Source organism: Nannospalax galili, unplaced genomic scaffold (genome assembly GCF_000622305.1).
Source record: "Nannospalax galili isolate Female #2095 unplaced genomic scaffold, S.galili_v1.0 scaffold788, whole genome shotgun sequence".
Lineage (NCBI taxonomy): Eukaryota > Metazoa > Chordata > Mammalia > Rodentia > Spalacidae > Nannospalax > Nannospalax galili.
Genome location: NW_008359996.1, coordinates 2,385,501 through 2,408,839, shown reverse-complemented (window position 1 = coordinate 2,408,839; position 23,339 = coordinate 2,385,501). Strand labels below are relative to the sequence as shown.

Below are 23,339 nucleotides of genomic sequence, written 5' to 3'. Positions count from 1 at the left end.
TAGACCAGGCTGGCCTCGAACTCACAAAGATCCACCTGCCTCTGCCTCTGCTGGGATTAAAGGCGTGTGCCACCACACCCAGCTAGAGCATCATTTTTTATTTATTATTTTTATTTTATGTGTATGCGTGTATTGCCTGCATGTAGGTAAGTGCACCCGTGTCATGGCAAAGCTGGCCTTAAACTCTTGGCAATCCTCCTGCCTCACCTTCTAAATGATGGGATTACAGGCATGCACTACTGTGTCTGGCTTTCATTCATTCATTCATTCATTCATTCATTCATTCATTTTTGTGGTGTTAGGGCTGGAATACAGTTATGTGTATGCGTGTATTGCCTGCATGTAGGTAAGTGCACCCGTGTCATGGCAAAGCTGGCCTTAAACTCTTGGCAATCCTCCTGCCTCACCTTCTAAATGATGGGATTACAGGCATGCACTACTGTGTCTGGCTTTCATTCATTCATTCATTCATTCATTCATTCATTCATTTTTGTGGTGTTAGGGCTGGAATACAGGGCCTGGTACAAGTTAGGTAAGGACCGTGCCACTGAGCTCTATCTGGGGAGAGCCACAGAGCAGCCATGTATATTTCATGGACACAATATTCCACAGAACTCTATATAAAGCAAGGGACTCTTTGCTTAGCATCCATGGATGACCCCTGAAAAAGTCTGTGATGCCAGGCATGGTATGCATAGGCTGTAATCCTAATACTTGGGAGGCGGAGGCAGGAGGATCATGAATTTAAGCTAGCCTCAGCTACATAGTAAATTCAGAGAGAGAGAGAGAGAGAGAGAGAGAGAGAGAGTTGATTTAGCATTTTCTTCCAGCTATGAATACAGTCAGTGGATCACATTAGTATTAGCAAAACCTGTGACTTTGAACTAAATGCAGTGGACGGATCTGCAGGCCCAGCCACTGGGAATCAGACATAGGAGGATCACTTGAGGCCAACAGTTCAAAGCTAGGATAGGCAACAGAAAAATCTCAACAAAAGAAAGAAACAAAATCTGTGGCTTTGTAATCAGTAGGATCACAGATATTTTTCTGTCACATCGCCCTTGTTGAAGGCATCTCAAGAGAGCATCCTTTACATCATCACTGCTCTGACATTTGCATAGCTCTTAGGCCCACAGTTGGAATTTCCTATTTAATCAAGAAGCATGTGTTGTCAAATTTGCTTTTAAATTTTTTTTAGCCAGGTTATGGTGGTGTATACCTTTAATCCCAGCATTCGAGAGGCAGAAGCAGGTGGTTATGTGAGATCCAGGACAGCTTGGTCTACATAGCGAGCTCTAGGCTGGCTGGGGCTACAGGGAGACCCTATCTCAAAAAAACAAAACAAAACAAAAAAGAACAATAAAATATTTTTTAAAAGTTTATTTATTTATATATATTTTGATAATGATATTTCAATTAATTTGTTTCTTTTGTAATCTTATGCTTTTTTTCTTGGTGTTTAGGGGGACGGGGTTAGAGTTTTTTATTCATTTGTTTTTGTTTTGTTTTGTTTTGAGATAGGGTCTCCCTGTAGCCCCAGTAGGGGTGGAATTAACTATGTAGACCATGCTGGCTTTGATCTTACAGAGATCTGCCTGTATCTGCCTCCCAAATGCTGGGATTAAAGGCATGGACCACCAGTGGTATTTCTTCTGTTTTTAAAACAGAATACTGCTGGGATTGGTGGTGGATGCCTTTAATCCCAGCACTCGGGAGGCAGAGGCAGGCAGATCTCTGTGAATTCAAAGCCAGCCTAATCTACATAGTGAGTTCCAGAACAGCTGGGACTATAGGGAGACCCTGTCTCAAAAAGACCAAAAAAAAAAGACAGAATACTACATATTTTAAAATATTACACTGGGGGGCTGAAGATACAGCCCAGTAGTAGAGTGTTTTCCTAGTATGATGAGGGTCTATGTACCATCGCCAGTACATTAAAAAAAAAAAAAAACAGACATAAATGCTATATTGATCTATTACTGAGAAGCCTTTCAAATGCCAACGACCTGAGGCATAGAAATTATTAAGAACACAGTTTAAAGCCTGATGTGGTGGCATATGCTTGTAGTCTCAGCACTTGGGAGGCAGGGGAATTCCAGGCCAACCAGTGCCACAAAGTGAAACCCTGTCTCAAAAAAACAATCCGAAACAAAACAAAACATAGGGCTAGAGAGATGATTCAGAAGTTAAGAGCACTGGCTGCTCTTGCAGAGAACTCAGGTTTGAGTCCCAGCACCCACATGCTGGCTAACAACTGTCCATAACTCCAATTCCAGGTCAATCCAATGCCCTCATCTAACCTCTGAGGGCATTATAAGACATGGTTACACTTACATACATGCAGGTAATACACTCATACACATAAAATAAAAATAATAATAAATTAAAAAACAAAGCAAAAAGAGTATGGTTTAAGAAATCCTGTTTAGTGGGGCTGGAGAGATGGCTCAGAGGTCCTCTTGCAGGGGACCTGGGTTTGGTTCCCAGCACCCACATGGCAACTAACAACCATCCATGGGATCCAATGTCCTCTTCAGGTTGTTGAGGTCATTGCACGCATGGGCGCACTTGGACACACACAGGCAAAACACTCATACACATAAAATAGAAATAAATGCACAAATAATTTTCTTTTGGGGGGGTGGGGCTCTGAGACAGGGTCTCCCTGTAGTCCCAGCTGGCCTAGAACTCACTATGTAGACTAGGCTGGCCTCGAACTCAAAGAGACTGCCTGCCTCTGCCTCCCAAGTGCTGGGATTACCAGCCTGGCTCCTCTACTTATAATTATGTGTCTTTTGGCAAATTACCAAATCTCCCAGAGCCTCAGTTTACTTTTTGAAAAATGAGGCTAATGAGACCTCCCCTAAAATGGGGTGTGGTGGAGGACCAGAGATGACACATGGCACAGGGATGGGGCCATAGCAAGCTGTCTGGCTAATCCTTTTCCTCACTCACAGGATGGTGCTTTCTCTCCCCTTCAAGCATTGCACAGGCCAGGCTGAAAAGCCACCAATACGGAAGCCCACCTTCAGAGAGCTCATGTCACACACACACCCCCACCCCCACCAAGGCAGGCTCTGATTTGGCATGCTGCCTACACTGCTCCTGACCTTGCAGACTGACATCTGGTTGGTGGTAAGGGTGCCTGTCTTGTCAGAGCAGATGACAGAGGTACAGCCCAGGGTCTCCACAGAGGGCAAGCTCCTCACAATGGCATTCTTCTTTGCCATCCGGCGAGTACCCAAGGCCAGGCAGGTAGTGATGACAGCAGGAAGCCCTGTGGGGATGGGGCGATGGCATGAGTGAAGTTCAGGAGGATGGAGGCCTAGTGTGGTCAGCTATCAAGTTCTTCTCCCTGGGTCCTGTCACTGTTACTTTATTTGGAAACAGTCTTTACAGATGAGATGAGTAGATGACAGAAGGAATGGCTGCCCTACCTTCTGGGATGGCCGCCACAGCCAAGGCCACAGCAATCTTGAAGTAGTAAATGGCCCCCCGGAACCAGGATCCCCCATGGACAGGATCGTTGAAGTGGCCAATGTTAATAAGCCAGACAGCCACACAGATGAGAGAGATGACCTTAGACAGCTGTTCCCCAAACTCGTCAAGTTTCTGCTGCAGTGGGGTCTTATCCTGCTCAGTGGCAGCCATTTGGTCTCGGATCTTGCCGATCTCAGTGCTCACACCAGTGGTGGCCACAATGCCCACAGCCTTGCCGGCTGCAATGTTGGTACCCTGGAAAGGTGAGGAAGGGGCAGGAATCAGGCAGGAAGTGGTCTTTGTGACTCAGGGTAAGAGCCTCATCTTTTCTTCCACTGCCAGGTTTCCCTCCCAAACCAGGTCCTCTGGCTGGGCAAGTGACAACTGGCCCCAGACTGCTCACCGAGAAAAGCATGTTCTTCTTGTCCTGGTTGACAGCTCGGGGGTCAGGGACGGGGTCTGTGTGCTTGATGACAGATACAGACTCTCCTGTGGAGAAAGGGCCAAAGGGGCTTTCAGGTAACATATCTTTCTCCATGGCTTCCTGGTGACACTGATTTCCTTCCTGATCCACAGAACAAGCCCTGGCAAAGACCAAGCAACCACCCTGGCAAAGTCTTGCCTCTGGAGGAAGATGCCTGAGGCAGATAGGAAATCCATTGCACTTAAGGGTCAAAAAACCATGGCCGAAGCCCAACAGCATATGCTTTGATTGCTCAACTTCTATTTACTCCCCTTGTCCTGGTGAAAATCAAATAAGCCGCTGGCTGTGGCGCTGTGCTGTTGGCTCAGAACACATTCCTGGACCACTGTTGGGATGTGGCCTCCTTCACCAATGACCCTCCCACTGTGGGCCCAATCTTGCTTTGCACTCTCTCCTTCTCAACAGAAACAGGGGCAGTCACAGTTTCAAGTGTGACCAAACTCCGTAGTCTGTCCCAGAATCTTGGTTTCTCATTTGAGGACTTTTCAGGATGTTGGAGACAAGACAGTTGTGTGTATTGGGGGTGGGGGGTGTTCCTATGTCTATATAGAAGGATTGGGGTGATGGCTATATGGAGAAAAGGCACACATGCCTCCCCCATAGTCCCTTAGGACACACTTAGGACATACTGCAAGCTGAGTTGCATGGATGATGCTACTTAGGAGCCAGGAAGTGGCCCTACTTTGGACTATCCTTCATTCACCTGAGACCTTATCTCTGTCTGTCCTCCTAGTTCCTCCTTCACTGCATCTTCCTACCTGGGTCAGCCTACCTGTCAAGATGGACTGGTCGACGCGGAGGGTGGTGGATTTAATGGACAGGATGCGGATGTCTGCAGGGACTTTGTCCCCCACTACAGAAAGGGGAGAGAAGAATGAGTTCAGCTGGCAATGGATCTTTCTTTCTTCCCAAACTCTGCCTCATCCACCTCTCAGATCCTACAGCATCCACCCCTGGCTTTCATCAGGCCTTCAGCTTGAGATCTCCCATGCCACCCTACCCTTGCCACCTATGACACCATTCCTATGTTGGTTTGTTGAATGTTTATCTTCCTGCTATCTGTGAACTTATGAAGGGAAGCTCACAAAATTTCCGGCATGTAGTATGGACTCATGAAATGTGCTCTGAATAATGACTCTGAAGGGAAGATTGGGGAGACAATCCGGCTAAAACAGAATGAAACAGCAAAACAGAAAGAGAGATAACAGAAAGGTGAAGCGGGGAAAGCCAAGAACATACCTAACTCAGAGAAAACAGGGTGTGTGGGAGGAAAGTGAAAAGGTGACAGGATCAGAGAACAAGACGGATGCTGGGGAAGGCTGATTAAATCCAGGTCAACCAAGAGCGAAAATGGAATGTGAAACAAAGAGTGCCCAGAGGGAAGTGTGAGGGAGCGCTCCAGAGGGCATGGGTCAGGGCTCAGGTGGTCAGAGGGAAAGTGGGACGCCAGCCTGCAAAAGCAACTTGGGATGTCTGAGGAGGATACTTTGCCAGCCTAGAGACCTTTAGGGGAGGGCGCTGCCTCCTTGGTCCTATGGGTGGTACTGAGCACAAGGTTCACCTGCTTTCCTTTCCCTTAGTTTCTAAGATCACTCCTCCAGTGCCATAGGAAGCAGGAAGAGGTCAGCAATGGAGTCAGGCAAATACCCTGTCACCCAAGCCCAAGTGATATTTATAGACATTCATGGCGCTGACTCGAAACTGTCACCATAGCAGGACTGCCCTGTAATGGGGCTATAGGGTCCTCAATCCATAGGCCCTCCTCTTCATGCCTTCCCCAGCAGTGATATGGTGTGGAGGGTAACATGGGTGACATAGTGTGAGGGAAGGAGGCTTGGAAGGATGCATTCTCCAGGCTAGAGACCTAGAGAGGTGGTAAGGCCTGCACAGGGCAAATATAAAAAGCGCTGAAGGGGGCAGAATCCCAGTAATCTTAGCCACCCGGCCCCGCCCCTCCCTGGGCAGGCATTAAGTGTCCCTCAGGGGGGCAGGGCCCTCCTTGAGTTCCCTCCTTTTAGGTCCCGTGCTTCAAGCTGGGACAGAACTAGGAGTTGCCCTTACATGGTTGGGGGCTTAAGCTTTGCTCCCCCCCCACTTCTACCTTCGCTCCTTCCCCCTTTGCAAGGCCTCAAGGACACTGAGAGGTCAAGACTGAAAGCTGACCAAGCTTGGGGTGGGTGGAAGGAGTGGGGAGCCAGGCCTGGGAGGGGGTGGAGATGGGCCATTGGCAGGGAGTGGGTTCCACCTGTTGCTTGCAAGTGCTGGGTGAGAGGAGGGGTAACTGGGGGGTCTGTCTGCAGCCTCTAGGACAGGACTGGCTGTTCCTGTTGAGACTCCAACAGGGAGGGGGTACTGTGGCCTGAATGTCCTGGGGTGACCCCTGAGGAGTCTGGGAAGGAGAAGAAGACACCACCATTCTCCTGGGCACCACGATCAAGGCTGACCATCCCCTGCTTTCCTCTTGGCCTCAGGCCTCCCCTCCTCGACCATTCATTCCTAGCACTCACCAGCCACCTCCACAATGTCCCCAGGGACAATGTCCCGAGCCTTGATCCTTTGTACTGACTTGCGATCAGCCCTGTAGACCTTCCCCATCTCGGGCTCATATTCCTTCAGTGCCTCGATGGCATTCTCTGCATTCCGCTCCTGGGGGACAAGGACAGAGAAGAGCAGGATCAGATGAGGAAGAAAGTTCTGGAATGGTAGGAGACTGGTCTAGCTGCGTGGGGAGGGATGAGCAGGGATCGGGGTTCTAGCAGAAACAGAGACATAGCAGAGGAGATTGATATAGGTGTAAATGGCACAGGGAAGCAGAGAGAACCCCGCATGACAGCAGGTGTGTATGTTGCAGAATATGTCATCTGAGCTAAACACAGTTAGGAGGGGTGAAGAAAGGAATGAAAAACCAGAAAGCAAGAGACAAGGAAAGTAGTGGTAAGGTCAGAGGAAGCAGGAACTCAAACTAGGATTTATTGAGTTCCTGCTGCACGCCACACGGGATCATGTTCATCTGTGGAATTGTACCACAAATCTGAGGCATCCACTTATTAGCCCTGTTTCTTTTCCTTTCCTTTCCTTCTTCTTTCTCCTTCTTTCTCCTTTCCTCCTCCTCCTTCTCTTCTCCTTTCCTTTCCTTTTCAAGACAGGGTCTCATGTAACCCAGACTTTCCTCAAACTCATTAGGTAGCTAAAGCTGTCCTTGAATTCCTGATTCCCCCGTCTCCACCTCCCGAATACTGGGGTTACAGATGTGTGCCACCAAGTGTATCTTTTTTTTTTTAAGACAAGATCTCACTAGGCATGATAGCACACACCCTTAATCCCAGCACTTGGGAGGCAGAGGCAGGCAGATCTCTGTGAGTTCAAGGCCAGCCTGGTCTACATAGTGAGTTCCAGGACAGCTGGGGCTACAGGGAGACCCTGTCTCAAAAAGATCAAAAAACAAACAAACAAAAAGACAAGGTCTCACTATATAGCCTTGGAGATTCTCCTGCCTCTGCCTACAGAGTGCCAAGATTATAGGTGTGTACCGCCACACCTAGATTATTAGCTTTATTTCATAGATGAGGAACTTGCTTAGGGTCATAGGGTTATAGAGTCAGCAAACGGCAGTGTTTCTCAACTTTCTCCAGCACATGATGTCACTGCCAAGCTAGATGAGAAGATCAGAGGAGCAGGTAAGGCCAGGGGAAGTGATGAAGGAGGAGACTGGAAGGAAACTTGGCTTCATGCTCAGTGTTGAGACAGGAGGAAAGAAGTGTCAAAGCTAACCTGCCAGACGCCAACGATGGCATTAGCAATGAGGATCAAGAGGATGACAAAAGGTTCGACAAAGGCAGTGATGGTCTCTTCGCCTTCCTCAAACCAGGCCAGCACCTGAGAGGGAAAGGGAGAGAAGAGCAGGTAACAAAGCCCTCAAATGACTAAAGAACATGGAAGACGTCCAAAGACCACCACAGAGGTCAGACTGTGTGCAGGGGCTAATGGGGCCCACAGGCAACTACAGAACCACATCTGTGTGAAGTTCTACTCATGTAGGACTCAGAGCATGCATGCCCAGCCACCCCGTGATACAGTACGAATCAGCAGCACAGACATATACACTGTGGGAATTAACTGGGAATGTTTTCAGGTTTCTCTGACTGAATTGTTGACTTGTAAGCAAATCTCAGGGGACACCTAGGGTCAACTACCCCCACAGTCACATCCATCCCATGGGGATGCAAGCTCAACAGGAAAATCCCTGTGGTGCTCAAAGGGCCCAGCCCACCCACAGCCCTCCCCCATGGTCAATGCATGGAAGCTCTAATTTCACCAGGGAGCAGGAAGGGGATAGGGTTACAGGGCCTCCTGTACACACCCCACCCCAGCTGTTGCCATTGCCAGGCAGAAGCCACAGGCAAATGTCAAGGAGCAAATCTGAAAAGAGAGGAGAGAGGCCCTGCCAGCTTGGGCTCAGGGGCTCATGAGGCCCCACAGAGGAGAACAAGGGGCAGGATGGCATTTTGTCTTGTCTTACAACAGTGTTAAGATGTTAAAGAAATTTAAAATGCAAGACAGGCTGTTGGAATGGTGGGTGCCAGCAGCAGGGGCTGTGGATACCAGTGATATAGCAGGGGATAGGGGTGGCCTAGGGCTGCAAGGGGTCTAAGGAGGCCAACAAGAAGTAAGGATGAATCAGGCTGGATGAAGAAAAGTAGGACCCCAAGTTCTAGCCCTAATGAGAGTAGGGATGGGGCAAAGCCTGGAGACAGTTGAGGGGTGCAAAGTTGGGGGGACATATTGTCATCCTTGCATCAGCAGCACCTTCCCGCTTTTCTAACAAGGCTTTCTTTTGGCCAATCAGCATCACATGCTGAAGAGGGCGGAGCAGGATTGCCAGGCCCTTAAGGGATTGGTGAAGCAGACTCCGGACCAACCAGGGCAAGCCAAGAGGGGAGTGGCAGTGGCCCCAGAGTGGGCACTATAGCCCACATCACAGCCGGGAGCCTGCGCTTAGGGGGGTAACCCGAGCCCTTGAAGACCTTGAAGCTGGGAGCTTCAGTGTTTTGGCCGAGAACACTCTTAAAGCTTAAAATAAAACCTCTCTGCAGGGTGAGGGAGAGGACAGAGGAGGATGCAAATCAGCACAGCACCCCCCAGCTCCAATATGGAAAATAGGATGCTCAGGGCTTGGACCAGGGGATCCAGGATGGTGATGGCGGTGAGCAGACCCTGATCCCCCACATCACACCTTAGACAACCCCTAGATGCCCTTGGCACTTACGAAGGAAATGCAGGCAGCCAGGAGAAGGATCCGCACCAGGAGGTCTTCAAACTGCTCTACCACCAACTCCCACAGGGACTTGCCTGGGAAGAGGCAAGGGGAAGAATCCCAGGGGTTGAGATCTAAAAGATGAAGGTCTGGAACTCTGGATAGGCTGGATCCAGGGTCTAGAGTGCTCTGGGTCCCCAGATTGATGGGCAGGCAGCTTGGCATTAGTGTAAGCAGAGGAAGCAGCCAAAAAGGCTATTCAGATCTGTGGTAAGTTGTTCAAGGGTGGGAGGCCTCAAGAAGAAAGTGCCTGGAGACTTCTGACCCAGAACTCTAAGCTTTAGAGTTATCTGCCTTTTGGTAAGGGGTGTGGGGTCTATAGGCAGGGAGAAGGGAGTAAGGCACATAGGAGCGGGGGTCATTTATGAGGGTTGAAGGCTCAGGTAACTTACCTTCCTCAGCAGGGAGCTCTACCCAGGAAAAAAAGAAGAAAAGGACATATTCATTGGGTATTCAGCCTCAGCCCCCACCCCCCAGGACTTTATGGCTAGGGTAAGGGAATCAGGCCATCAAAAGGGCATCTGAGGGTCAAGGTCATCCCATAAAACCTCCCAAACTTTAGATCTCAGAACCCCATTTTCTTAGTATCCTTCTCCCTCTACAACAAGATCACTGGGCAGCTCTTTCCTACCAAACCTTGGAGAGAGTAGCTCCCTCCCGTATGGGGGTAATGGAGGAGGGCAGCCACACCAGCCTTTCCCGAGGGACACTTACCATTGGGGCCGTATTTTTCCAGATGCCGCTTAACTTGGTCTGGGGTGAGGCCTGTGGTCTCGCTCACCCCAAAGTAGGACAAACATTCTTCTGTGCTCTTTGCATGTGCGGCCTCCATCCTGCTCCCTTCTTGGGGGCCAGGGGGCGATGTGTTCCTTTTGGGGGGCTCTCACTCCTTGGGGGACCTCCTCAACCTGTCCACCTGCCTGTCAATCTGGGCTTCTTTTTTCTTGCCTGCCCCCCCCCAGGTGTTTCTTCCCTCCACAAAGCTCTGACCCCAGTCCCACTTGCAGCAGCCGGCCACCCCCCCAGCCCCCAGCTGATCCTTATGAGGGAGTGGGGGGGTGCAAACTCCCCCTTCCCCCAGATCAGGGATTGGCTGGCTGAGACCCCAGCAGGAGGGGTCAGAAGAGAGAGATTTCTGCTGACAGAGGGGAACAGTGGGGCTGCAGCCTGAGATGTCACTCATGTGGGAAGCAAAGGTGGCTCCAGCCTCAGGGAAGGGGGGCAGGAACTTTACTTTCTGTTATGGGGTACTGACCCCTCCCTCAGTGGCTTCAACTCCCCCTCCCCCAGTTACACTAAATTTCCAATTCCAAACTCACCCTCCCCGACTCAGGTCTTTCCTTAAAGCCATCTTCCTCCCTTGACCTCCCCTTCTCATCCTTTTCCTGTCCTATCCATCCTGAACCCCTTTCCACTGTCACAGTCTCCTCCCCTGCCTAGTGTGTTTAGAGAGTAGAGGAGGTACTCCAAGCTTTCTGGGGGACCAATGGGGAGGGGAGAGCATCTTGCGGGGGACAGAGGAAATGGCTCTAGAAAGAAAAGGGGAAGTAGGGAGGGGAGAGGGTCAAGGGGACAGGGCAGAAGACAGTAACCTTACCCTAGGGAGGGGTTGCTACAGCCATCAACAAGGGATTTAGTGTCCAGGCCCTGATGAGCAGAGCCAGGGCTGCCTGTCTCTCCCCAAACCCCCATCCCCATGTCGTGTCGGTCCCCCCCCGCATCCCCACTACTGCTTTAGCTCAGCCTCTGGGAACACAGCCTTCAGCTCCCCCCACCAAACTGACAGGGAATCCCCCCCCACCACCAAAGAAAATGGGACACCCAGACAGCCAGGTAACCCAAGAGGCTACAGAATGTGCTGATGGCAGAGGGGGAGGGATAAGTGTTTCAGGGTGGGGCAGGGGAAGAAAGATCTCTTCATTTCACACTGGGCTTTAACTCCAGGGGTTTCATGGCTGACCCAAGGTGCACGGTCCTCATTCTGCTCTGGCCTTGATGAAGCTACCCTCAGAGGGAGTGAGGATGGGGCCTGGTAGGTGTGCTCTGGAGCTGGGCCTGCCCCCCGCCCCAGTACCAGAGGGCCCAAGTGCAGGGCCCCTGAAGCCTGGATAGAGCAGAGGTTCCAGACCCCTGGGGTAGAGGGCAGGTACAGAGAAATGAGGACAGAACAGAGCTAAATGCAGAGGGAGCAGAGGCTGCTACCGCCAGGGAAGTCCGAGGAGCAGAGGGAAAAGAAACAGCAGGGCGCTGGCAGGGGCAGCCAGGTGGGCGGTGCCCCAGGGGCTGGGTGCAAAGCTACACGTTGTTGCTGAGCGGCTGGCCTGGGTGTCAGCTTCCTCTGAAAAGCAGCTGCTGCGTGGCGCCCTTCCCCACCCTGCTCCAGCATGGGGGCGTCTTGGTTTTTCACCAGGGCAGCTGCTGGAGGAGCAGACAGGGAAAATGGGGCTGGATGTGCAAGCAGGGACAAAATCAAGGCAGAGATGGTTCCTGGGAGTAAAAGGTGAAAAGATCAGCGAAGGCCAGCAGCCTGTGACCCTGGAGCACAAGTCCCTCTCTGCCCAGGCCTCAGTTTCCCTGAAATAACCAAGGAACACTTCCTATGCCAGAGTTCCTGCACAAGAATGGCACAAGCAGCACAGCAGGGCAGAGCAGAAAGAAGTCCTACTTGTTTGGGGGAAGGGATGCCCAGAAATGAAGGATTGGGCCTCCTGCTTCACAGGGCCTGGACTTGGGGGAGGGCAGCCTGGGTGACGTGAGGACAAGGTGTTCTTCCCGCCCTCTTTTCACAGTTCCCACAAACCCCTCCCTGGGAGCAGAGTCCTGCTGTGACCTGGGGTGGAGGGGCTCAGACAATGGGGTGTGAATGTAAGGATTCACATCAACAGGCACCTCCACCTGGCCCAGCACCTTTCACCTCAGGCCAGAGGCTTGGGCCCTGGCTGGCACTCTCCCCAGCAGCACCTGGAGGAGTGACAAGGTCACTGTCTCCCAGCAGCAGGAATGCCCACACATGGAGAGGGGGAGGGACAAGAAGTCAGTGAGGGAAGGAGGCAGTCTTCACGGCACACTCCTGCCAATGAGGCCCTTTGAGGTAATTCATTTCTACCTCCCCCAGCTTCCCAGAGGGATAAATGAAGTCCAGAGAGGGAAAGCCACCAGCCCAGGACTACAAAGGACACCTCCCAGCACTACAACCTGGGGTGGACGATCATGGACCTGAACTGGTAGAGGCTCCCTCCTGAATTCTGGAGCCTGAGTTCTGGAGCTGAGGAAGGGGTAGAGGCCTGATTGTTAAGGGAGTGGAGGCATAGTCTGCCCAGCCCTGACCAGTTCCACAAAGACAGGCTTCATCTAGTTGTCTCTTGGGCTCTTCTAACCAAGGCTTGGCAAACTGGTGAAGTGGATGGTGCCTTTGTGTTGTCTCAGGGTGGCAGGTCCCTCAAGGTTGGCAATGCCCAGGAGGGGAGCCTTTGAGCACCAGTTGCCACTAGATTAGGAGGATCAAGCCCTGCCCACTCTGAGGTGTCACAGCCCTGCTGGCCATTTCTAACTATCTCACATGGAACACACAGCACCCAGGTCTCCAACCCCACCCCCACCCCCACAACAGGGCCAATCCAATATCTAGTCAAGGCCAAGACTTGGGGAGCCCCAGGGATGAAGCAAAACAAGAGCCAGCAGGCTTCCCCCAACCAGCCCCCATCCAAGGTGGCCTGTGAGCCCAGCTGTCTCCTGTCCATCTCCCCATAGAACAGACACAAGGCCCAGAATAGCAAGGTCATAAGCATGGGTAGGGCCTCCTGGAGGTGGGGCAGAGGCTAAGAGACAGAAGAGTGAGTGGCTGCTCTACTTTCCCAGGGGGAGGGGAAACACCGAGGTAAGAGGCATGAGGTAGAGAGAGGGCCCCAGCACAGTAAGTAGGAAGTGGGAGTCTTCAGATCCTGCCTTCTTCCTGGCAACCCACCCCCACTCTCAAGCTAGGAAGCCAGGGTGCCCTCTGTTGGAGGAGGGCTCAGCTGCAGTGCAGAAAGAAGCTTTCAGAAAACAAGAGTCCAGGTTTAAAGATGGGAGTTCCTATACCAGGGCAGAGTGGCGCATGCCTTTAATCCCAGCATTTGGGAGGCACGCAGTGGCAGGCGGATCTCTTTGAGTTCCAGGCCAGCTGGGGCTACAGGGAGACCCTGTCTTAAAAAGATCCCCCCCACAAAAAAAGGTGGGAGTTCCATGGTAGGGGTGGCTGCAAATTTCATGTCCACAGCCCAGGTCTCAGGGGAGGGAAGTGAACCGGCAGGCTGGGGAAGGTGTGGAAGCTAGACTCAGGTAGCTAGATCTTTTGACTTTCAAGGGAAGCTTTGAACATTTATATGAAACTCAAGCAGAAATAGAAACACTGAAGCCAAACCATGTTAGCAGCACTGACAGAACAAGATGAAACTTCACACTTTACAGAGGACGATACCAAGGCCCAGAGTGGCTATGCCTTGCCCCTTGTCACACAGCAAATGAGAACAAAGCCAGTACTCTGTCCTGTAGGCCCCAGCTTGGCTTTGACAAAGGGGACAAATTAGCTTGGCCTTGGGCCCCTCTGCAGGTCGGACTCTGACAGACACATTAAATGTCACCCAACACTGTGACCCCTCTATCTCTTGTCTACTTTCTTCCTAGGGTAGGAAGCTTCACTAAAAAATTCAGTAAAGCCAGGTGTGGTGGAGCACTCCTTTAATCCCAGCATTCAGGAGGCAGAGGCAGGAAGATCTCTGTAAATTCCAGGCCAGCCAGGCTACCTAGTGAGTTCCAAACTAGCCAGCATGACATAGTGAGAGCCTGTCTCAAAAATAAATATCAGTAAAGGGAAGTCTTTGGTGATAATACATCCTATCTTTCACTGTCTTGTTCCTTTAAGAGAACCAGCTGGCAGGCTGTAAAGGTGTAATCCCAGCACACAGGAGGCTGAAGCAGGAGGATTACAAGCACTTTGGTTACATAAAATGCTATTTCAAAACACACCTTCACCCCTGAACAAAGAACATACTGGAACTTCCAAGAAGCACTGTTGAGCTCTGCACTCACCACCCAGCAAACCAAATAATCTACAGAAGTGGCCCTGAAGGCCTGATTAGCATGTGAAGAGACTGGACCCAGGCCAGTCCTCAGGCCTCAGCTCTGGAGCTCCCTAACTGCCTTTTCCATGTCCCACATTCAACTGCAGACAGCCATCGTGATGGAACTGAGATAAACCCTTTATTTATTTATGCTTCTCCATTTTGTTTAAAACAACAACAACAACCACCTTAATATAACTGACAGCCCTTCCCCCTCACCCTTGCTCGGGTTGGGGGTGATTAGTGGGGAAAACAGCCCTCAGGGGTGGGGCTATCCGTAAGAGCTCCTGGGGAGATAATGGAGCCCACGTCCCCGACCATGGGGCAGGGGCACCTGTAGTGTAGTTAACTGGGGACGTAACAGGGCTCTTGAACCGCTGCTTGTACCAACATACAAGCCCTTGGCTGACAAGGGTCAGGAAGCATGTGGGGAGGGGAGTCCCACTCTTTTCTGTGTCCCTACCCAGCCAGTCTCACAACCTACGGCTGGGAGGAATAGAATGCAGGGTGGGCAGGTATCTCACACAAAGGAGTACTGGTTATTAATGGCTCGGGGGTGGCCCCCTTCTTCTCCACTGCCCCCTAGTGGTAGCTGCTGGAGCTGCACCATTAGGGACATCCCCAAGTCCCCACCAGAGCCAGCAACACCCTGTGCCTCAGTGCCTGGTGCTATGGCCTCTTCCAATTCAGCCACGGGGACCAGCTCAGCCACGGGGACCAGCTCTTCCGGGCCCCCTCCACTGCCCGCTTTCTCTTTCTCTTGCCTCTCTTTGGCTGCTGTGGCTGTGGCTGTCGCCACTTCTGGCGCCCCCGACGCCTCTTCTGCCCCAGGATGTGGGGGATCTGTCCATGGAGGGGGTTCAGGGGGCTGGGTTGGGTCACGGGAGGTGTTCGGTTCTGGATGGGAATGGTAAGAAGACACACTGATTGTGGAAGGAGGTGAGCTCTTGCAGTGGCCTCCCCTTCACTTGTTCCCCCCAGGAACCATGTGCTATCTCCCCCACACCCCATCTCCTGAGCAACCCCCCTCCATGGAAGATGGATCATGGGTAGCGGTGAGAGGAGGACCACACTTACACACAGTCACTCGCTCCGAAGGGCAGGAGGGTAGAGGAGGCATCGGGGTAGCATCGGTCGCCCTCACACACCCCTGCATGGCTCCCAGCCTGCTCCCGGCCTGGGGGGGGGAGGGGCAACGTGGGGACAGATGGGACGATGGGGTGGGGGAAAGTGAGAGATCAGACAGGGACATCAGACATCAAGGGAGGAAGGTGGGGGATCAGACCATGAATCCCCCAAAAGGGCAGGCCCGAGGAAGGTCACGTAACAAAGGGCAAAGACAAGGCCAGGGAGGACAGGTCCAGGAGACAGACGATGATGGAGCGGAGGATCCGATGGAATGGGAATGCACCACCCAACTCTACTGCCCATGGCCCCAGAGGAGCCTCTGCCTGCCTGCATCCTGTCAGCCTTCTGTTGTCCCTTCCAGGCCCCTGCCCAGGTGCCATGGCTACCCTGCTCCCCACTAATAGAGCCTCTCCTCCAGCCCCCCACCCCGTCTTCCTGGCACACACACCTCACTTCTTGGGTGCACGGGCACCTCTTCCCCTGCAGACCTGCTCTGCTCACCCTGCTGCCGCTGGGAGGGCACATAGCTGACAAGGACAACATCACTGGAGCCTCCAGACTCCAGAGGGATGGGATGCACCCGGAAGTGCTCAAGCATATCGAAAATGGACTGGAACCACAGATGTTGGACCCGGCACTGACCCTCCTCGTTCAGTGACAAACGCAGGTGCTGAAGGCAGGATGAGCAAGTGAGGTGGGAGCTTAGGCCCCTGCCAGTTATAAAACCCTCCTCCCCTGGACAATGGTATTCTAAGATCCACCTGTAACACTGCCCAATAGAGTTCTCTAGGACCACTCACCTTGGCCTTGCCCTGGAAGTTGAAAGTAAGGACGTATTCACCCCGTCTTGTTTCACTCTGACGTACCAAGAAGACACCATGGGAGCCAGTGCCTCCTTCCAGCACTAACTGGGCAGCCTTGAGTCGAGAGAGCATCCCATGGAACCAAGGGTATCCTGAGAGGGGCTGATCTCCCTCGCCTCCCTCTGACTCCCCCTGGAACAGGAATGACCCTTCAGAAAGGAGAGAGGGGAGACCAGAGTGTTAGAGAGGCTTCCCCTATCCTGGGAAAACAAAGCAGCCTTTTCCCGCTCCAGGTGCCCCTTCCCACCCAGGTCACTGGCCCCTCCCAGGTTTGATCCCTCCAGCTCCCAAGGCAGGAGTACCAGCCAGGAGACACTCATGCACCCGATACCTGCGGCTGCTTCCGGAGTGTCCAGGGGAGGGTAGGGGGTTGAAAGGGGATGGACTGTCCCTGCTGGGGGCCCCTCCTCAATAGGGATGCGGGGGGGCAACTCTGGGGGAAGCAGTTCCATTGAGTCAAAATGGGAGGCGGCAATGGAGGCAGAACTGGGAGAGAAGGATGCTGAGGGCCGGTCTGAGAGGCCCCCATAGGCCCCTGGAAGAAAATGGAGGAGGAAAAAGTTGAGAATGCCACAAGTTCCTCTTCTGCAGACCTGGGCTCCTGCCCATTTCCCGCTGGCTGTCCACTCGTGTGCCCAGCCCCCGCACACCTCTGGAGGAGTGACCCTGATAGATTTTACCAATGGCTCTGACTTACACTTCTTGCACTGCTGAGGGACCGTGGTTATTGCGAGGAGATCCTAGAATCCAAATGTGCCTATGTCTTTTCTGAATGAACAGCTGAAAGATTATTGCAATGGTTGGTGGGGCCAGGGGCAGAATCCCTCAAAAATGTTTACATTAGAAAGGAGTCCTTTGTTTAGAGGGCAAAACTCCCAGCTCTTGAGAGGCATCAAAAATCCTCTTTGTCAGGTGGTACATTCCTGTACCAAGCACTCAGAAAGCAGAGGCTGGAGGTTTCTAGGCCAGCCTATGCTGCAAAGTGAGATCCTGTCTCACAAAACGCTGACAACATCTTCAGTGTTAAGAGTGCTTGCCTAGTAAGAGCAAGGTCCTGGGTTCACGCCTCAGTGCCAAAAGAAGAAAAAAAAAAAAAAAAAAAAAAACCTCCCCTTTATAACCCCCAGAAAAAAAATTTAGTTTTTTTTTCTTCCCCCTGAGCCAAAAAAAAAAAAAAAAAAAAAAAAAAAAAAATCATCCTCCTATTAATCCCCGTAAGTCAAATCTAGTTGATTTTTACTCTCCCTGTGTCTGTGAGTCTTCCCTTTGGCCCATCTAGCCTACCCCTTGCCCACGAGTCCTGGCCTCCCCACCTCAGGTCTCTTCGAGGGTCCTGGCTTCCCTCAAGCTACTCTTTCATCTCACATCCTCTGTTCAGCGCTTTGTCTCTTCCCCTCCCTTGCTCTCCTCTTCCTGAGCTCCCAAGGTACATCCTGCTTATGCTCGCTAAGGACATTAAGCATTCTCTCCATTTTCGAGACCTACTTTTTATTGGGAGTAATGTCTTACTAGTTCAGCTAGACTGAACCCAGAGAGACCAAGGAGCTCATCTGAAACATGTGACTCCTCCAACCACTCCAGGGCCTCCCATGCAGCATTGATGTACTAGGGCCTGACTGAATGTCTACCCAGTCACAGGCCTAGACTGACAAGAGACATGGCCATAATGCTTAGAAGACAGGCATGCACGGATTGAGGACAAGGGCTCAGGAGCCAGGTTAGTGTAGCCTATCTCTGCCAGTGACCCTCAAGTGACCCCAGAAAATCCACTTCCTCCCTGTGGTCTTTACATGCAATCTGATAACTTGTAAGATCTACTCTAGGTCTAATGATTCCAATCCATGATGAACTCTGTTGCCAGAATACAGCCTAGGGGCCAGGCACTGTGAAGCTGAACTAAAACAATAAAGGTCGGGAGAAAGGGTAGACTGGAAGTTGGGTCTAGATGGTGAGCTGGGCCAGGCACATATGTGTCTTTTAGCATGTGAGCGTGACTGGTTAGGCCAAAAGTGAAAATGTGAAGGCCACTGACATATGCACAGAGACATGGAACAAGAATAAAACAAAGATGTCCACAAAGTATTCCAGAAGCTTGGAGAAGAGAACCACTATTTCCAGACAGAGTGTTGGCCTGCAGGACACTTATAAAAAATGGAACAAGGCTGGTGTACAGGCTGGATAGGAGTTTGTTTGTGACCAGTCCGTGTGGGGTGGTGATGGTAATGATTCTAAATGGCAAAATGTGGCCCAAGGGTTATGTTCTGGGATTAAATACAGTGGGGTGTATGTGGAGCAGCTAGGGAACAGAAACAGAGTGTCCAGTAGTTTGCAGAGAGAATGTGGGCCTGATAGCAGGAACCTGGCTCAGCAGCTCTCAAAGGCTCCACCTTACCCTGTGACAGACGGTCGTTACTCTCACTGGGTCCCAGCAGCAGATCCTGGCTGGGCAGATTCTCTGAGTGATTTAGGCAGGGCAACTCCAGACTGTCTGTGTTATCCTTTATGAGGAAGGAGGTCCCAGGAGCCAGGGGAAGGGTCATGGGGCGGGGACTGATAGCAGGGCAGGGTCTACAAAGACAGAGAAAACAGCGCTGGGGAGAAAGTCACCAGGAGAGAGGCACAAGGTGGCTCCCGTATCCCACCTCCAGATCTCTTCAGGGACACAGGTATACTTCTTACCCTGGGCTTAGGCATTCTTGGATGTCAGACACCCAGGCCTTCACATGAAGTGCATCAGTTGTCTCCAGAATGTACTCTGAGGGGCCTTCGACCTATAGGGCCAAGAGTTGGGGACTTAGCCACAACAGGGTACAGAAGGCCCACAGGCCACATCCACCCCAGAGGAAAACAAGAAGCCCAAGTCCCAGGGACAGACCCAAAGTCTTTGACATATACATGCCCCTGGCTCCCAAAAACCTGCCTAAATATATCAAGAGCTTCCTCTCAAGCACAAGCACTCCCTGGGGCAGAGCTCAGGGCTCCTACCTTAACCACAAATGTGTTCTCCCTGTCAGGCATCTCTAGGGCTGTGGTTGTCCTGACATCTGTGATGGTAGAACAGGGAATGCTGAGTCGAGGTCGTGACGCCTAGGTGGGAAAGGGAGTCAAAGTTAGTCATTTGATGTGCCAAGGCCAGCTGTCCCTCCCTCCAGACATTCATCTTCCTTTCTGTGTCCTAGGTGAAGTGATGAGGTAATAGCCCTGCTATCCCAGTCCCTCCCACAGCAACTGATGGGAGCCCACAGTTAGCTTTAAACTCAGGATAGCAAAGCTATTCACCAGCTCATGGCTGGTGAATGCCATGGGTATCTGCAGGGCTGAGCTACCTACCACCCCAGCTACTCTGTGACTTGCTCCCAGCTACCCAGTCTCCTGTGGGCTCACCTTGGGTGGTACAAAGAACTCCAAACGGCTTCCTCCTCCTCCTTCTCCTTCACTCCGGAGCAGTAAGCGACACTTCTGCCACTGAGGCTGCCCTCCTCCCCCTGAGGTCAGCCCAGCTGCCCCTCCCCGAACCATTCCTGCTGGGTCAGGAGCAGCCTCTTCAGCCCCCATGAAACTCAACAGCTCTTCCCTCTGCACCATTCCTGTTCCATCTTTTATGGTCCCCCCTCCCCGACTCAGTCTCAGCCTCTCAAAGCGGTGAGTCCATCTCTCCCCAGGGGATGTGCCATCACTAGCCAATCCCCTACCAATGGTCCCAGTCCCGCCAGAGGAGTTGGAGTTGCTGTTTCCACCTAGGACCGGAGGGCCTGATGAGGTCTCCAGGGGCCCAGCTGAGGAGGGAGGGTCAACAGTCCCCCGCCACTGCAGAATGCCTCGGACTGAACCTCTGACAGAACGACCCACTGAGCGAAGGGAGAAGCGTTTCTTGAGCTTCGGCTTTGAAGAGGTTGTAGAAGAGGAAGAAACTGAGGAAGGCAGGGGCCCGGCCAGGTCCTCAGAAGATCGAGAAGGGCCCAACACAGCCAGGGGACCACCCACCCTGCAGCTCTCAAGGGACAGGTCGTGTGGTGGTGGTATCTCCACACCAGGGCTCAAAGGGGCCAAGACAGGTGAGGAGAGTGAGCCTGAGGCCCGAGCCACCTCAGCTTCAAAATGCTGCAGGAAGAGCTCAGCAAAACGCCGGGAAAAAGCGGCTTCGGCCCCAGGCCCTGCATACTGAGGGTGGGAGGCCAGGTAGAGGCGGAATCGGCGAGCAAAATCCAGGGCAGCAGCCCTTGCATGAGACTCACAGAACTCCCGCCAACTTGGGGGAGGGGGTGGTGGCAGCGCTGGTGGAGAAGGGAAGGCCCCGTCCTCCGGGGAAGGGGCACCATTCATGATGGGCCCCAGGAGAAGGACAGGGGGAGCCTGTGGGCAGGGACAGCAAAGAGGGAAGCAGCCAGAAGACACGGGGTGAGTGGCAGCAGCTGCAGGAGGAAAAGAGAGGCACATCCATGGAGTCTCTGCAGAGATAGGACCAGAATCCATCCCACCCCAAGCCAGGGACTCCTATTCTGTTCAGACTCCTTAGGGAGCCATGGGGGAAGACAAAACCACTCTGCCTTCTCCATCACCCACATCACACACATAACCCAGGGATGAGGGATGCCAGGCCCAATTTCTATCCTGCATCTCTCCTGCTGTCTTCACTACCACTCTCCCTGCTGTGAAATCCAGGAATGAGAGGGCCTCGAAGCAACTGACACCACAAAGAACTCTTCCGGATCACCACTGTCCCTTCTCTAAGACAAAGCCTTCACTATCACATATTTTCTATGTGCCATTCCAGAGGGTTCCAAAAGGTACATTCTGCTTGTTGAGCTCTGCAGATGAGGAAACAGAAGCTCAGACAAGTTTTAGAACTCTTGAGTCTACTTTGTAGGCCACTGCACGGCTCTAGTCCCCAGAGACTGGCTGGAGTAGCCTCAGTCATAGCTCCTACTGCCCTGCCCTCAGGGGCCAAAAAGATGCTGGGACTACAAAGTTTAGACACCTTGCTTCACATAACAGCTCTAAGAAGGAAGTTTGTTCTTCCATGCCAATGAATGAAAGATGGATTAAAGTGAGGCTGATCCCACAACCCAGCACCTGAGCACTGTCTGAAGACTTGGACTGACTACAAACCAGTCTTTGGGTTGCCCAATTTACTCTGGGGTTGACTCACAGCATTGCCACAGTAGGAGAGATAGTTTTGTTGAGTCAGGACAAATCTTTAGTGGCCTTACATAAATAAGACCTCACAAGGAGCTGGGGCCCAAGATTTTTTTTCTCTCCATGGGGACTGTGCCCTAAAGGCTGGTTAGCCTGTGAAACTTGGACTGAGACCCCAGCTCAGCCACCTGTTAGCTGTGTGAGTCCCCGCTTCTGTATCTGTGAAACAGTTAATAATGTCGGGAAAATGAAATTAAATGCAACATGTCAGTGCTTGACACAAAGTAAGTACACAAGAATAACTGCCACTATCACTGTCTTTATGGGAGAGGAAGGAATTGAGGTTCCCATTTGCTCAAAGAGAAATAAAGACTTCTGAAGGTGTCACAACCCTAAGTCACTAAAAAGTAGCAGAGCTGAGCATGTAATTTACAACAGGTGACTCTTTGGTGAGCATTCCTCCCCTATGCTACACTGCAAGGTGACAGCCCAGGGCAGTTCAGGAAAGTCTCCCCAAACCACCAGTGATCTCAGCCTCCTGATCAAACCCACAGGCAGGCTGTAGGTCCCTTCCTTTCCTCCTTGCTCTAGGTTCTACAGGCTCAAATGACTCCAACCATAGGGACAACTCCAACCCGCTGAGAAGCAGCCCAGAGATGCTGGAGTCACAGAGCACTGGGGAACCCAGCCAAGAGGTGCAGACACAGCAGAGACAGTCTCCAGCCAAAGGCTACCTCGGTTCACCCAGGCCCACCCAGCCCTCTGCACCACCGGCAGGCCCAGCCCCCTTCAGGCCCGCTGACCCTGCGGTTCCTGAGCTGGTGACTCAGTTTCTCTTCTGCCAAGAAGGACTCAGACACAATTTCCCGGTGCACCTGCCTCTTGGCTTAGTTCTGACATTCCCGAAGGGCGGGTGGTGGAGGGTGCAGGCTGCGCTCCAGGTTCGGACGCTGCGGGCCCTGTGGTCAGTCCACCCGGACCCGACCCTATTCGCTGGCCAGTCTCCACATGCCCCATCCCCGGGGCCGGAGCCTCCCGAGAGCCAGCCCGCTCTGCTGCCCTCTCCGGAGCCTAGTGCCCTTGCAGCCCGAGCCCCCACGCCCACCCCCGCCCAGGGCTCCTAAGGCGCCAGGGTCGGGTCGCAGAGGGGGAAGAGGCACTAGAAGAGGGGGGGTTCCGGTTCCGGTCCTACCAGCATCTCGGTCCCTGCGGTTAACTCCGGCGGCGGCGGCGCCTCCCGCTCCCGCTCCCTGCGCCCCCCGCCTCCACTACGAGCTCCCAGTCCACCTCTGCGCATGCGCAAGGACGGGTTTTCCCGACGCGGAAGGAAACGACCATAGAGAAGAGGGGCCAGAGGGAGGGCGCTGCATCTTCACTTCCGCTCCCCCCACCTCTGCCCCGAGCTTTCCGCCGCTAAGCCGACGTGGATCTCTTAGAGTTTCGGTGACTGCTCCACCTGCACCTGAAAGGGACCCCGTGGGCCGGCGGTGGGTCCCACCACAGCGTGCTGGGAGGGAATCCAGACGGAGGAGAGGACGCCACCGTGGAGCCGCTTGCGTGAATCGAGTCCCGAGTCCCCGCTGAAGGCTAGAGTAGCCGCAGGCCGTACGCAATCAGCGAGATGATCACGCTCTCTAAGGGCCGGCTGCAGCCTAGAGCGCCTGGCTCTGTAGCCAGGAGGCCCGCGGACACTGCCCCCAGGGAGCTGGGCGAGGATGAAGCGGTGACCTTGGGAAGCCATGAGAGCGGACGAGCCGAGCCTAAGGACTGAGGAAAGGGGCGGGTGGTCCAGGAGGATCCCCCTTAGGCGGGATGTAAAGATGGGGGCAGCA

The 23,339-nt window shown here is 52.7% G+C and overlaps 2 protein-coding genes across 9 annotated transcripts in view; both read right to left on the bottom strand.

The window, feature by feature from the left end:
• The window catches only part of Atp2a1 (ATPase sarcoplasmic/endoplasmic reticulum Ca2+ transporting 1), an 18,641-nt gene extending 8,051 nt beyond the window's left edge, over nt 1–10,590 (bottom strand). For 2 of the 3 annotated variants that reach the window (XM_008823967.2, XM_008823966.3), the window contains exons 1-9: nt 9,993–10,294; nt 9,671–9,688; nt 9,231–9,313; nt 7,736–7,840; nt 6,472–6,610; nt 4,737–4,817; nt 3,884–3,969; nt 3,438–3,735; nt 3,111–3,277 (exon numbers count right to left, since the gene is read on the bottom strand). In XM_008823967.2, the coding sequence (XP_008822189.1) occupies nt 3,111–3,277; nt 3,438–3,735; nt 3,884–3,969; nt 4,737–4,817; nt 6,472–6,610; nt 7,736–7,840; nt 9,231–9,313; nt 9,671–9,688; nt 9,993–10,110 (1,095 nt within the window). In that variant the 5' untranslated portion in view covers nt 10,111–10,294. Of the gene's footprint in view, nt 1–3,110; nt 3,278–3,437; nt 3,736–3,883; nt 3,970–4,736; nt 4,818–6,471; nt 6,611–7,735; nt 7,841–9,230; nt 9,314–9,670; nt 9,689–9,992 lie in introns of all 3 variants that reach the window. The other variant, XM_029559032.1, reaches the window with a different exon arrangement.
• Nucleotides 10,591–14,497: 3,907 nt separating this feature from the next.
• Sh2b1 (SH2B adaptor protein 1) lies at nt 14,498–22,877 on the bottom strand. 6 transcript variants are annotated; one of them, XM_008823960.3, is made up of 10 exons: nt 22,700–22,877; nt 19,756–20,783; nt 19,357–19,458; nt 19,051–19,142; nt 18,764–18,939; nt 16,703–16,906; nt 16,309–16,520; nt 15,957–16,178; nt 15,458–15,557; nt 14,498–15,277 (listed from the first exon to the last, which is right to left on the bottom strand). In XM_008823960.3, coding segments are annotated over exons 2-10 (2,049 nt in total). In that variant the 5' UTR covers nt 20,695–20,783; nt 22,700–22,877; the 3' UTR covers nt 14,498–15,275. The 6 variants fall into 6 exon arrangements, with proteins under 6 accessions (XP_008822182.1, XP_008822184.1, XP_008822185.1 ...); XM_008823962.2 differs by having other exon boundaries at nt 16,010–16,178; XM_008823963.2 differs by lacking the exon at nt 22,700–22,877 and adding an exon at nt 22,387–22,663 and having other exon boundaries at nt 16,010–16,178.
• Nucleotides 22,878–23,339: the final 462 nt, after the last annotated feature.

Coding starts and splice junctions, on each gene's coding strand:
- Sh2b1 (XM_008823955.2), bottom strand. CDS start 20,694: ATGAATGGTGCCCCTTCCCCGGAGGACGGGGCCTTCCCTTCTCCACCA. Junction 16,907..18,763: donor TAACGACCGTCTGTCACAGG/GTAAGGTGGAGC, acceptor ATTTTCTTCCAG/GGGCCTATGGGGGCCTCTCA. Junction 16,521..16,702: donor CACTCCGGAAGCAGCCGCAG/GTATCGGGTGCA, acceptor TCCTTTCTGAAG/GGTCATTCCTGTTCCAGGGG.